This window comes from Xenopus laevis, chromosome 3S (assembly GCF_017654675.1).
Source record: "Xenopus laevis strain J_2021 chromosome 3S, Xenopus_laevis_v10.1, whole genome shotgun sequence".
Lineage (NCBI taxonomy): Eukaryota > Metazoa > Chordata > Amphibia > Anura > Pipidae > Xenopus > Xenopus laevis.
This window is the reverse complement of record NC_054376.1, coordinates 52,237,048-52,250,059: the sequence shown is the minus strand read 5'-3', so window position 1 is coordinate 52,250,059 and position 13,012 is coordinate 52,237,048. Positions and strand designations below refer to the sequence as shown.

General features: G+C 36.2%; 1 protein-coding gene across 4 annotated transcripts in view; it reads left to right on the top strand.

Annotated features, from left to right (window-relative positions):
* Positions 1 to 13,012, top strand: part of myo5a.S (myosin VA S homeolog) — a 90,476-nt gene that overhangs the window by 41,392 nt on the left and 36,072 nt on the right. For all 4 annotated transcript variants that reach the window (XM_041588303.1, XM_041588304.1, XM_018255441.2 and 1 more), the window contains exons 6-11: positions 4,658 to 4,801; positions 6,623 to 6,704; positions 8,483 to 8,590; positions 10,773 to 10,879; positions 11,101 to 11,366; positions 12,517 to 12,598. In XM_041588303.1, coding sequence (XP_041444237.1) covers positions 4,658 to 4,801; positions 6,623 to 6,704; positions 8,483 to 8,590; positions 10,773 to 10,879; positions 11,101 to 11,366; positions 12,517 to 12,598 — 789 coding nt within the window. The remainder of the gene's footprint in view (positions 1 to 4,657; positions 4,802 to 6,622; positions 6,705 to 8,482; positions 8,591 to 10,772; positions 10,880 to 11,100; positions 11,367 to 12,516; positions 12,599 to 13,012) is intronic.

Genomic DNA, 13,012 nt, shown 5'->3' with positions numbered 1-13,012 from the left:
TCAAATACTCTGGACCATAAGGCAGCTCACTTCTCGATATTTGCCACAGGAAAGTAGGGATGACTTTTGCCACACCTCCAGCCAACCACGGTCACGTTCAGTTATACAAAGCCCTATTCCTGATTTGTTCAAAACACTATCCACCATCTAGATCAGGGGTAGGCAACCCGCGGCTCCGGAGCCTCATGCGGCTCTTCATCCTACTTGCTGCGGCACAGTCTTGCAGCTTTGCGTCACGTTGTCTATACAGCTCTCGCACCTGCTGGCGGCTTCTTGAGTGTGTGACCGCGGTAAGCTAATGGTTAGCTTACCACGTTCGCACACACTCAGGAAGCCGCCAGCAGGTGCAAGGGCTGTATAGACATCCCAGGAGTGACAGGCAAGACCGAGCTGCAGCAAGATGATTCATCATGGTCCTTACTGCGGTCACACACTCAAGACAAGAGAGAGACGATAGCATGGAGCTTCAGAAACAGAAGTCACATTACACTGATGAGAACACTAGCATTTAATAGGGCTATTCAGTGTTTAATTTATTTCAGAATAGTCCTACACATACACACTTCTATTTGTTGTATTCTGTTGTTGTAACAGCTGAAATTAAAAAAGGTTAAAACTTTTAAACGTTTATAAGCTGTGTTATGTTTTGCGGCTCCAGACTATTTTTCTTTAGTGGAAGAGGGGGCAAAATGGCTCTTTTGATAATAAAGGTTGCTGACCCCTGATCTAAATTGTCTATCTTCTTTTCAATCCGTAATTCTGGAGTATTCCACCTAAAAGGGACAACTGGAAAATACAGGAAACTTGAAGTTAGATGTTTTGTTCTGGAGGGCTGTAATATAGAAGGCCTTCCTCTGGTTAGTAGCAATAAGATTAAACAATGTTGTCTGTAGGTTTAATTTCTTTAAACATTTGAAGCCTCATGGGCTAACATGGCTTTTTTCCATGGCATAATCAATAAAACCTGCTCACAAAAAAACAACTACAACTAGTAGCTACTAATCTCCATGTGTAGTAGGAAACTTTTTTTTTTCTTGAAAGAAACTGTTATTGAAATATTTATTTTGTTTCTGACACAAAGTAGTCTCAGATTTTAGCTGATGTTAAATAGAAATGTTTAACCTTCGAGTTTGAAAAAAATGCTAACTTAACAGAACAGGTCTGACGTGCTCGGCCCTTATTAACAGATATCCTTTGTGTTGGCAGTTCAAACATTTTTACATAAAAAATATCTTCAATCACATGTCTATGGGAAAAAGTCATGCTCTATGTCTGTCTGATGTGCAACTTGACATACTGGTCTGTATTTTAATGGCAATAAATGCACCTATTGAACACAAGGCAGAAGACCACCTTTGAATAAGCAGCTGTCTGTGTAGCAATGGGAAAGTGAGTTCTTCACTATTGTATTGAGATGGGCAGATTTCTTGAGAAAACAAGCATATTATGATATTTTGTGTTGCTGTTCTTATAAATTCAATGCTGTTAGTTTACAAAAGGCTGAAAGAAAGGTATTTTGTGAGTGCAATGTGTGCTCACAGCAGTCTTCTGCACATATTTCTACAGTCTGCAGTCTTCTGCACATATTTCTCTGAACATTCTCATGTTCAGAGATTCCAGTATGAGGATTATATCTGTTGTATTGTCTGCCATAAAATTGCAAATTTCAGCTGCATTCAGTTTTTTATATATCCACTATCTTTGGAGAACCATAAAGTTGGTCTATAAGGTATGAAATTGATCAACCCCCTCACTGAACCACGGGAAACCTTATGAAGTGCCGTATGCATAACTGCCTTCTTACTATTGTTCTGTTGAATTGGACCAACAGTAAAACGCTCAGAACTTGCTCTGGCCCCTCTTAAATTCCTCATCTACCAATGCACCATAAGCTGGCTGACATGTTTCCTTTGCCTTTATCTAAGAAATGGATTCATAATAGATAGATATCAGCTGAGCTTACATAGAGTATTATTTATACATTTATAGGTGCTTTAGGGTGATCACATAAGTGCTCTTTGGTACGTCTGGGTGTCATAGGGTGCAAAAACACCATTTGATTTGCTTCATGCAAATATACCTTCAAAGACAGTGTCATGCATTTCATATGTTTTTTTTACCTGTGGCAGTTCTTCTTCACTGCCATAAAAAGGTCATTTAAGGTACTTTGTCTCCTGCCCGAAACTCATCTTGCCATGAGTGCCCCATGTGCCATCACCCTTAGGCAGTCATTTTACAAGATCAGCTGGGATGATCTTGAAGTCTAATGTGCATGTTATGAAGTTTAAATCCATGTAAGCAATGTTGCAGAACTAAATGTGTTCTCCTTGATTGGAGAAATAGAATTTTATGGTAATTACCCATGAGGTCATGTTAATTAATGAGAGGTGAAATATCTGGGATACTTTTAAACGAAATCTCTGAAACGAAGATATGTGTGGCATGAAAACCATTCTTTTGTAATTAAGCGCACCTCTGAATATTGAAGCTCTAAAAGTACATTCTTGTCGCCATATAACTTAAGAAGTGGTTGATGATGCTTAACACCTGCCTGTTTCAATTAATATCGATCTTAGTGTTCGTAATCTTGTGTTAAATGTGATGGGAATTAAAGTACATTATGTTGGCTTTGACTACTTTGCAGCTGTGGGGCATGGAAATGCTTTCATTCGGTTCCTATTTCAATAAGTTAGCATAATGTATACTTACAAGATGTGCAGATAGGCGTGCTTTCACTTAGAGGAGCCAGGAAGGCTGTTTTTTTTTTCTTCTCTTTCTTTTAGGATTATGTTTTTCTTTGTGCTATATTTCATATGATGCATGATGGCATGTGATCAGGTGATAGACAAATCTATATCTGACTATGGAGTTTATTTATCCTTGGCCAGGCTTGTACAAATAGCAACTCTCGCCATACCTACTACCAATAACATATGGGGGTATATTTATCAAAAAGTGAAGTTAGAGATAGACACAGTCTTCTAGAATGAAATTCCGCCACTCTCCACGATGTGCCATGGGCTCCGGCGAGATTGGTCAGGACAAAATTAAACCTGACCGATCGACCAAACGACCGATCTCCGCCGGACGAAAGATGTCGGCACAGCCACACGCGATCCGAAAATCGTACGAATCCTCGATTCGTACGATCGGATCTGTGTGTCTATGGCCACCTTTAGATTTGATTTGTGTTGGACTGATTGATGGTTATAGACTTGAGCTTTTTAACCAACTCTAGAGGGGACTACGTTTTTTAAATCATCCCAAAAAGGATCCTTTTGTGAAGATCTACATATCTTTCTTAAAATATTCCTTTACTGACATTCATTATTGATGGGATCTGATGGAGGTGGTTACTATTAGATATGTGGTGTAAATGTTACTTGGAATTAGGTGTGGTCAACACTGTACTTACATAGATTCAGCAATTGATCATCTGATGAACATCCTTTGAAACATAGATTAATCTGGTCATAAAAATACCTTTGTTTGAGCTTGTTCAATTTGACAATTTCCATAATGCAATATGCAAACTTTTAGATGCAATGCAAGGCACCTGACCTGCAATGGCTAATCCATGTGTTACAATATAGAAGGTGTAATTAATATGCATACCATCACCTTCTTTAGACCAAAACATATTTTCACAATGTATACCATGTGAAAAGGCAAACGTCCTTATTTAAAGTACTGAATTGTGACCCTGGGGCTGATGTAACTCTAGTTTTAACACCTTAGATATAGGGATAAATGTTCATAATCCCCATACAGGTATGGGATCCCTTATCCAGAAAGCTTCAAATAAAAGGAAGGACACCTCCCATTGACTCAATCTTAAGCAAAATTAAAGGGATACCGTCATGGGGAAAAAAAAAAATTTTCAAAATGAATCGGTTAATAGTGCTGCTCCAGCAGAATTTTGCGCTGAAATACATTTCTCAAAAGAGCAAACAGATTTTTTTATATTCAATTTTGAAATCTGACATGTGGCTAGACATATTGTCAATTTCCCAGCTGCCCCAAGTCATGTGACTTGTGCTCTGATAAACTTCAATCACTCTTTACTGCTGAACTGCAAGTTGGAGTGATATCACCCCCTCCCTTTCCCCCCCCAAAAAATCTGTTTGCTCCTTTGATAAATGGATTTCAGCGCAAAATTCTGATGGAGCAGCACTATTAACCGATTCATTTTGAAAAAAATGTTTTTTCCCATGACAGTATCCCTTTAAGCAAAAAAATAAATATTTTTTCAATGATTTCCCTTTTCTCTGTAATAATAAAACAATAACTTGTAATTGATGCTTACTAAGTTGCATGGATCCATATCCGTGGCAAAACAATCCTATTGGGCTTATTTTTTAAATTATGGTGATCCGAATTACAGAATAATCTCTTATCCAGAAAATCTCAGGTCCCGATAATAGGTCTTATACTTTATACTCTTATACTTATAATTGTAAAACAGAAAATTAAGTGTTTTAACACTATTTCCATAATGCCAGAGCAGACACAGCAGAACCATAGTTAATGCAACAGATATTACATATAAGTGGATGGTTTCACAAAGTGGGTTTTCTAAATCCCAACAAGTAATGCTTTGGCTGCCATATTTAAAATTCTGCCAAATAAGTAAACTCATTATTTTATGTCTTTCTAGTCTATAGGTAATGCTAAAACCACAAGGAATGATAACAGCAGTCGCTTTGGCAAATACATTGAAATTGGCTTTGACAAACGCTACAGGATTCTTGGTGCCCACATGAGAACCTATTTGCTGGAGAAATCTAGAGTGGTGTTTCAGGTATGTGGCAAAACTTTATTCATCTTTTCAACAGGGCTGCCTATGTATTCACTGTTTGTTATAGTGTGAATGGAGTATTTGCTGGTAAATAAAGCATAACTCAAACTTTTAAAGGATATTTATTGTATGTAGAAATATTTTGTCCTTTTCTATAAATGCATGCAGCAAATTGTTTTACAGCAATATTTGTAAAATATGTGGAGCGAATAGTGTCCTGTGATATATATGCACGTTGAAGGTGCAAATAAATGTTCGTAATACTTTGCTGTTCCTTGCCTGTGAAGGTATGTCCTGTGTTCCATTTAGGTTCCTTATTCCTCATATACACCTTAACGAACATAGAACAGACATAGTCAACTGGCAATACAGCATCCAAATCCATAAGTATTGGATCTGGCTGAATGTTAAATGCGCCACAAAATATTCAAATAAAAACCAAAACAAAACTGTATAATCTGTAAAAAAATGTTTTGTCTTCCTGTGGTTATTGGGACAATCTAATATGACATTAGGAGGTTATTTATTAAAGTCAGATTTTTTTCTGATCGGAGAAAAAAAAACTTGATTTTGTGATTTATTAAACCCCATTGCTGCTAAAAGTCCAAATATAAAAGTACTCCATCTCAAACCTGCCACGGTCATGTAGAAGTCAATGGCAGATATCATGAGTTTGTTCTGGGTTTCTTACAATAATCCGAATAATTTGTGGTTTTCTGGCGATAATCCGAAAAGATCTGAGTTTTCGGGTGTCAAATCCAAAAAATCTGACAATTTGAATTTTTTCACGATTTTATTGAGTTTTTTCCCACACCAGATTGAGTTTATTTATTGATATATACGGTAAAAATTTGGATGGAAGTTTGTTATAAGTGGTTTTAAGAAATTAGTGAGTTTGTATTGTGTTTGGCTGCATTTTAAAGATTCTGCCTAATTCAAATGTTGCAAAAGGTGCAATAAGGTACTGTCCAAGTCTTGAACCATATACCAGAGTAATTCTGATCTAGGTTACTGTACTCTATATATGTCTTATTACTTGCCAGCAAGCTAATGCAAGCTAATATGCAAGTATTTCTCATACTTTCTCAGGCACATTTATCAAGGGTTGAATTTCAAATTTTTTTTTTTAAACACCCTTGTATTCGAAATTGGACTTGGGGAGATTTATTTAAAAAATCTAATTTGTAAAAGTTGGAAGAAGTTAAAGGACCCGAAAACTCGAATCAGATTCTAAACTCAAGATCAAACTCAATTCGAGTTTATTCTCCAAAAAAAATGGAATGTCAGGAAGGCTACAAACAACTCCAAATTGACCCCTGGACCCCATGACTTAAACAGTAATTTGTCAGGTTTTAGGTGGCGAATAGTCGAATTCGAATTCTTAAAGGGCCAGAGTATGATAAATCTCGAAAAACGAATTTGAATTTTTTAATAAAACTCTAATCGAGTTTGGATAATTCCCTTGTTGAATTTGACAGTTTTGACCATAAAAATTCTAATTTTCAATTCGACCCATAATAATCTGCCCCTCTGTGTATGTATTTCGGATATTTTTTAATGTTGACTAGCAAAAATAAAGAGAGGATCTTGTAAAATCTGCAAAATAGTCACTGCTGGAATTCAATAACTGTTTCCTTGGTGTTCTGTACTGAGAGCAAGTGCTGACTCACTGTATTTCATGCTTGCTTGTAGCTCTGCTGTTACCAACTGAATAAGACCTGCTCTCAGAGCGAGATAGTTCTGCAGTGAGAAGCCTATTTGTTTGGAAGGCATCCACACGCAGCAACCGATTGTTGTGTAATTCTCCTTTTCATCATTTCCTAGGCTGAAGAAGAGAGGAATTATCACATCTTTTATCAGCTGTGTGCATCTGCTGCTTTGCCTGAGTTCAAGATGCTTCGACTTGGTATTTATTGAAACTGTAAAAACTTTGTACCAGACATGTAAATTCAAAATATCTTTAATCTGGAAAATTGTGTGTTTGTGTGTTGTCAGAACTAAGTTCACCAAACACTATGTCACACTGAATAAGTAGATGGTGGGTCCCTGGGGCTTTCATGGTTTACTATCCATGACCACACCAACCACACAACTCATAGTACCCTCCCAGATATTCTAGCAAGACTGACCAAATTTAACCATTATTACATTATCAATTGGGTTTATGTCCCATGGGTTAAGCTGAAGATTTTGTTTCCTCTGGTGTAAAATATACTCTTTCCAACCACATGCGGTGCCACTATGAAATGCATATAAGGTATTTCTGTTTCATTTTAAGCTTGCACATTTATTAAAAATTTAATTAAATTAATTTGACTTAATCCATAAATTATCATTATGAAATTCATAATATATTCAGCTGGGTGTATTCATTGATTACAATAGCACAAAGCATGTCACTGTCTGGTCAAATAGGCAGTCATTTGATTCACATATGATTTTGCTATAATTTGGTCACAAGGGACAATAATGCCGTTATCAACACATTAAGTTAGGCACTTACTCTGATTATCGGCCTGTGTAGAGTTAGAAATTAATTTGCCAATTTTATGCTGTAGTTGGAAGCAATCACAAAAGTATTATTATGTATTCTTATGTTATTTATATTTAAATCCACTCTTGGCTCATGTAAAATAATTTTTTATTCACATATTTTATCTGTTGCTAGAGCTCATATGCTCCTGTATTAATATAGTGCTGCACAGAAAGTATCTAATACTCTCTTCAATCCCTATGCTATTAGTTCCCGATTACATTTATCAACACACACACACATAATTTTTATCAGGAGCCCACTAAGCTGTCTGTATATTTTTGGAGTGCGGGAAGCAACATATGCATCAACCCATGCAGACACAAGAAGAACAAATAGTCCAGCAACAATGTGATAGTGGGAGCACTTACCGGTACACAGCCAGGCTTCTGCGTGCTGCAACGTCCAACCGCTATCCCAAACGGCAATCCAATCTATGTAGAGGAACGGAGCACCGCAGAGCCAGAATTATAGATTAAAAAGATTGAAAATTTATTGTAGATCCATTAAAAATTACAGCAGCATATCTCATGTAGGGACTGGCCGCTTAATGCGTTTCATGGCTCTCTGCCACTTCACAAGAAGAACGTATAAATGCATGCAGAGAGATGCCTTGTCCAATTCAATCTACTCTATGCTGCAAGGCAAACCACTGAGCCACATTGCTATCTCTGAGGTGGTTTCTGTTCCTGCTCATTTGTAGACACAGACACATCTGAAGCCACAACGTTTTGAAAACAGAGAAGTCTTTGCTGTATTTACCATTCATGTGTATTTCTGCATTTCCATATGTATAAGGGATCCCTAATGTGTTGCACTACTGTCCAAATGACTAATATCTGGATTATCCATTATAATATGTAGTGTAACGAGAGTATAGTAGACTAAATAATTTAATAGAGAAATCAATAGATCAACCATGTATTTACTTTACCTAAGAAAGTGACATGGCTGCCAGGATTACCATTTCTTTTGCTTAAAGTAGTGAATACAGAGGCTAGAAATACTTGGACCATCACAATTTTCAGTTCATTAGCTGCAGCCATTAAGTCAACCGTATGCTTTCTTCAATCTAAACTAACATGTTGAGAGTCTGGTTCCATTGCTGCGTCCCTGCTGATAACATAAACCTTCTCCTTTCTTTCCAATAGGCACTGCCAATGATTTCCACTATACAAAGCAAGGAGGCAGTCCTGTGATTGATGGCGTTGATGACCAGAAGGAAATGAGAAACACAAGGCAAGCTTGCACCTTACTAGGTAATATTCATTTATCCTTCCTCAAAGTCTGTGTGACATTGCAAAAATAAAGATCCATAAAATGTGTGTGCACTGTTGCTTATTAATAATAATGCTAGATAAGAAAAATGATCATTATAATCATATCAAGGCTGAGAACAATGTCATATAATGTTAGTCACTCTTCCATAGATTGGTGTATTACCCACTGCCATTTCTATTTCTGTTCTTGTTTTTTGGCTGGTATTCTAGACACAGTCATGCATGAAACTTTGTGAAAGTATATGAATGTGACCTAAAATAACATCTTATATTCAAAAAAAATCCTAAAAGTAGCTAACTAGTAAAACCTAGTTAAACAAGTGACACAAAAAATATTATGTTTGGTCATATATTTATTGAAAAAATGTTGTTTTCAGTCAATGTGTTGACAATCAGGTGTGAGACCCTGTTTTGTTTAAAGAACAGTGGTCCAGCAAAGCCTGATCACACATACGACACATTTGCGGATGTTTGTTGTGGCTCGAACAAAGGAGGTGTCCAAGGACCTCCGAAAAAGAGTTGTTGATTCCCATAAGCCTGGTTAAGGTTCAAGACTATCTCTAAAGTTTTTGGACTCCACCAATCAAAAGTCAGACAGATTGTGTACAAATGGAGGAAATTCAAGATTGTTGTTATCCTACCCAGAAGCGGTTGACCATCAATGATAACCCCAACTGCAAGGTGTCTAATAGTTCGAGAGGTTACAAAGGAACTCAAACTGAAGCCCCTCACATTGGCGAATGTTGAAGTTGTTGAATTAACCATCAGGAATAGCAAGTGTGAATGTCAGGGCAACAAGGAGTAGGCCACTTTTCTCCCCCAAAAATATTGCTGACCGTCTACAGTTTGTTAAAAATCATGATGACAAACCAGAAGGATACTGAAAATAGAAGAAAACCTAGTTAAACAAATTAAACAAAAATTATTATATTTGGTCATGTATTTATCGAAAAAAAAATATTTCGATAAATACGTGACCAAATATAATAATTTTTGTTTAATTTGTTTAACTAGGTTTTCTTCTACTTTTAGGACTTGTTTGAAAATCAGATGATGTTTTAGATCTCATTCATATAAAAATATAGAAATCGGTTCACAAACTTTCACACATGACTATAGATACTTAAGATACTAAATACATACTCAAGACTGAATCAGTTTTCTCATAATACAAGAAGAATTACTATTTACCTTTCGTAATAAAAACTAAGCTGTTTCCTGTAAGGACCGGATCCAGTTTAGTTATATAAGTCCAAGAGAGTGAAGTTTGGACATATAAAGCCATTGCACTTTTAGAATAAATACTGAGCATCCAATGTGATCAAATTATTAGGCCCTTGAGTGAACTATGAATGAATAATTAAGTAGACATTTTTTGACAAGGCTGACCCGTCGGTGTAGTCTTTTGTGTTGAGCTATAGTATTTGTAGAGCACCAACATATTGCACAGCGCTGAATATTATAATGAAGGAATAAAGTAAATTCATTGTTGGTATCTTTTATATAGACTGACAATAAGTTTGCCAAAAGATTGTTGTGATTGTTGACACCTTGGTAATTTTTTTGAAATTGTGCTTATTAATCACCTGGTTGCATGGATATGTTAAAGGGAATTGCTCTGTTTTAACTCATGAAATAGCTAAACCTTAGACAAAAAGTATGTCCATGACAAGCTCTGTTCATTGAACTGCTGTTGAAAAGAGGGTATACTGCCACTTTAACAGGTGAGCTTCCAGCTGGTTAAATAGTAAGTTACAAGGTTCTAAAACTGAATAAAAAAAATATAATATCATTATAATAATAATAATAATATATAATAATATAGAGAATCAAATAAGTACCTGAAATCATCATAGTATTTACTGCTGCTTTTCAGATCTTAACCAGCAGCTGTCAGTTGTTTATTGAAACTGGTATTTAAAGAAAAATGAATATCACTGAGCTTTATAGTTATTGAATCACCAGTTCATTTCAGTTATTTGTCATTATTGCGCAAGCCTTGTATGCACAAAGATACAAACTTATGCCTGCTTCACTTGTACAACAAGTTGTTTTAGTACTCTTATCATGCTGGTAGCTGACCTGGAATATTATTGCTTATCACCAACATTTACTTTTGGACAGTTTTTATTTTGGATAACAATGCCTTTTCTTTCCTCAGGAATTGGAGAATCATCTCAAATGGGAATTTTTAGGATTTTAGCTGCTATACTTCACCTGGGGAATGTGGAAATTAAATCTCGGGATTCAGATAGCTGCTTAATTCCAGTAAGTAAGAAACACACTGTAGAATTATAATTGAAAAAGGAAGTCCCAAAGTTTACACCAAGTCTAGTAATTCATAACAATCAATCAGATTTTCAGAACAGAACACTGCAGTAAATGTAAATAGTATCCCCTTATTTAACCTTATGTAATCTGGAGAAACAAGATTGTTAAAACAATGCATTTTACTATTGACCTCTAAGTTGTGCTTTTTTTAATTGCAGCCAAAACACTTACCCCTTAATATATTTTGTGATCTTATGGGTGTGGATTACGAAGAGATGTCTCATTGGCTGTGCCACAGGAAGCTGGTTACTGCTGCTGAGACCTACATCAAGCCTATTTCCAGGTTACAAGCCACAAATGCCAGAGATGCCCTGGCTAAGCACATCTATGCTTTCTTATTTAACTGGATTGTGTGTCATGTCAACAAAGCTCTTCTTTCCTCAACTAAGCAGAATTCGTTTATTGGCGTCCTTGATATATACGGGTATATAAAGCTTCTTATTCCGTTCTAGCTAAAAATGCATTGCTTGTGATGGTCTCTTTTATCCAAATGTAAATTGTCCTTATAGTTGCAATTTTTATTAAGGAAGGTTATGTAAAATTAATAGTCACTTGAGACTGAGGATGACATAGTAATAATATAGTGACAGTAAAATTAATTGTAAGCTCTGTGGAACACAGTAAGTCTCATTTACAGGGAGCAACTTGTGCTTTTCTCAGAAGTGAGTTGCACCTAAAACCACTTTCATTAAAGGAATTGTGGGGGGAATTAATACATAGCAAAATTGCTCACAATTGGGCATTGTTCATTGCATCTTGGTAAGTGAATGCGGACTGATGGTTTTAGTTCTTACTCGGGAATCTACAGAAATCTATACCCATTGCATTTCACATAGCTTATTTGTTCATCTGCTATGTAACCTGTGCCTTTTTTATTTTTCAGCTCAAATGTCTGCCTCCATGACTACACAGCAGCATATTATATAAACTATAGTAGTATTTCTGAAGCAGACACACCGGTTTTACCAGTTCAGGGCAACACTGCATTATTTCATTTAATGTTTTGTGTTACTTTTCCCTTTTAATGTTATAGGCTGCAGAAGCCAAATGTTCTGTTCTATGCATAAGGATGCATGTAACAGGGACTGCAAGACATAACTTTGTTTACTTATTCCCTATACAATTACTAGGGATGCACCGAATCCAGGATTCAGCCTTTTTCAGCAGGATTTGGCCGAATCCTTCTGCCCGGCTGAACCGTATCCCGATTTGCAAATACAAATTAGGTGCAGGGAGGGATATTGCGTGACTTTTTGCCACAAAACAAGGAAATAAAAAATGTTTTCCTCTTTCCACCCCTAATTTGCATATGCAAAATAGGATTCGGTATTTGGCCAAATCTTTTGCGAAGGATTCGGGGGTTCGGCCAAATCCAAAATAGTGGGTTCGGTGCACCCCTAACAATTACTAATAATTCAGTTAGTAAATAGGCATCTGCATATCTGAAACTAAGAAAAATAAAAGACATTTTATTTGGTTGCTTTATAAACTATAGTTGGCCCAGCATTGTTGTACACAGACGTTAATGCATGATAATCAGATCACCCAGCTTAAACCTGTTCATCATTATTTAGGTTTGAAACATTTGAAATCAACAGCTTTGAACAGTTTTGTATCAACTATGCTAATGAAAAACTCCAGCAACAGTTTAATTTGGTGAGTGTGTGGTATGTTTTGCACCATCTTTATCTACTTCTTCGATGTGCTCATTTATGAATTACAGGTATGGGGTCTGTTATCCAGAAACCCATTATCATAAAAAGATCAGAATTACAGAAAGGCTGTCTTCCATAGGCTCCATTTTATCCATTTAATTCAAGTTTTTAAAAATGATTTAATTTTTCTCAGTAATAATAAAATAGTACCTTGTACTTGATCTATATTAAGATATAATTAATCCTTATTGGAGGCCACCAGCCTATTGGGTTTATTTAATGTTTACATGATTTTATAGTAGACCTAAGGTATGAAGATCCAAATTATGTAAAGATCCGTTATCCAGAAAGCCCCAGGTATCAAGCATTCTGGACAACGGGTCCCATACCTGTATTTTAGAATTTAGCTTATGGG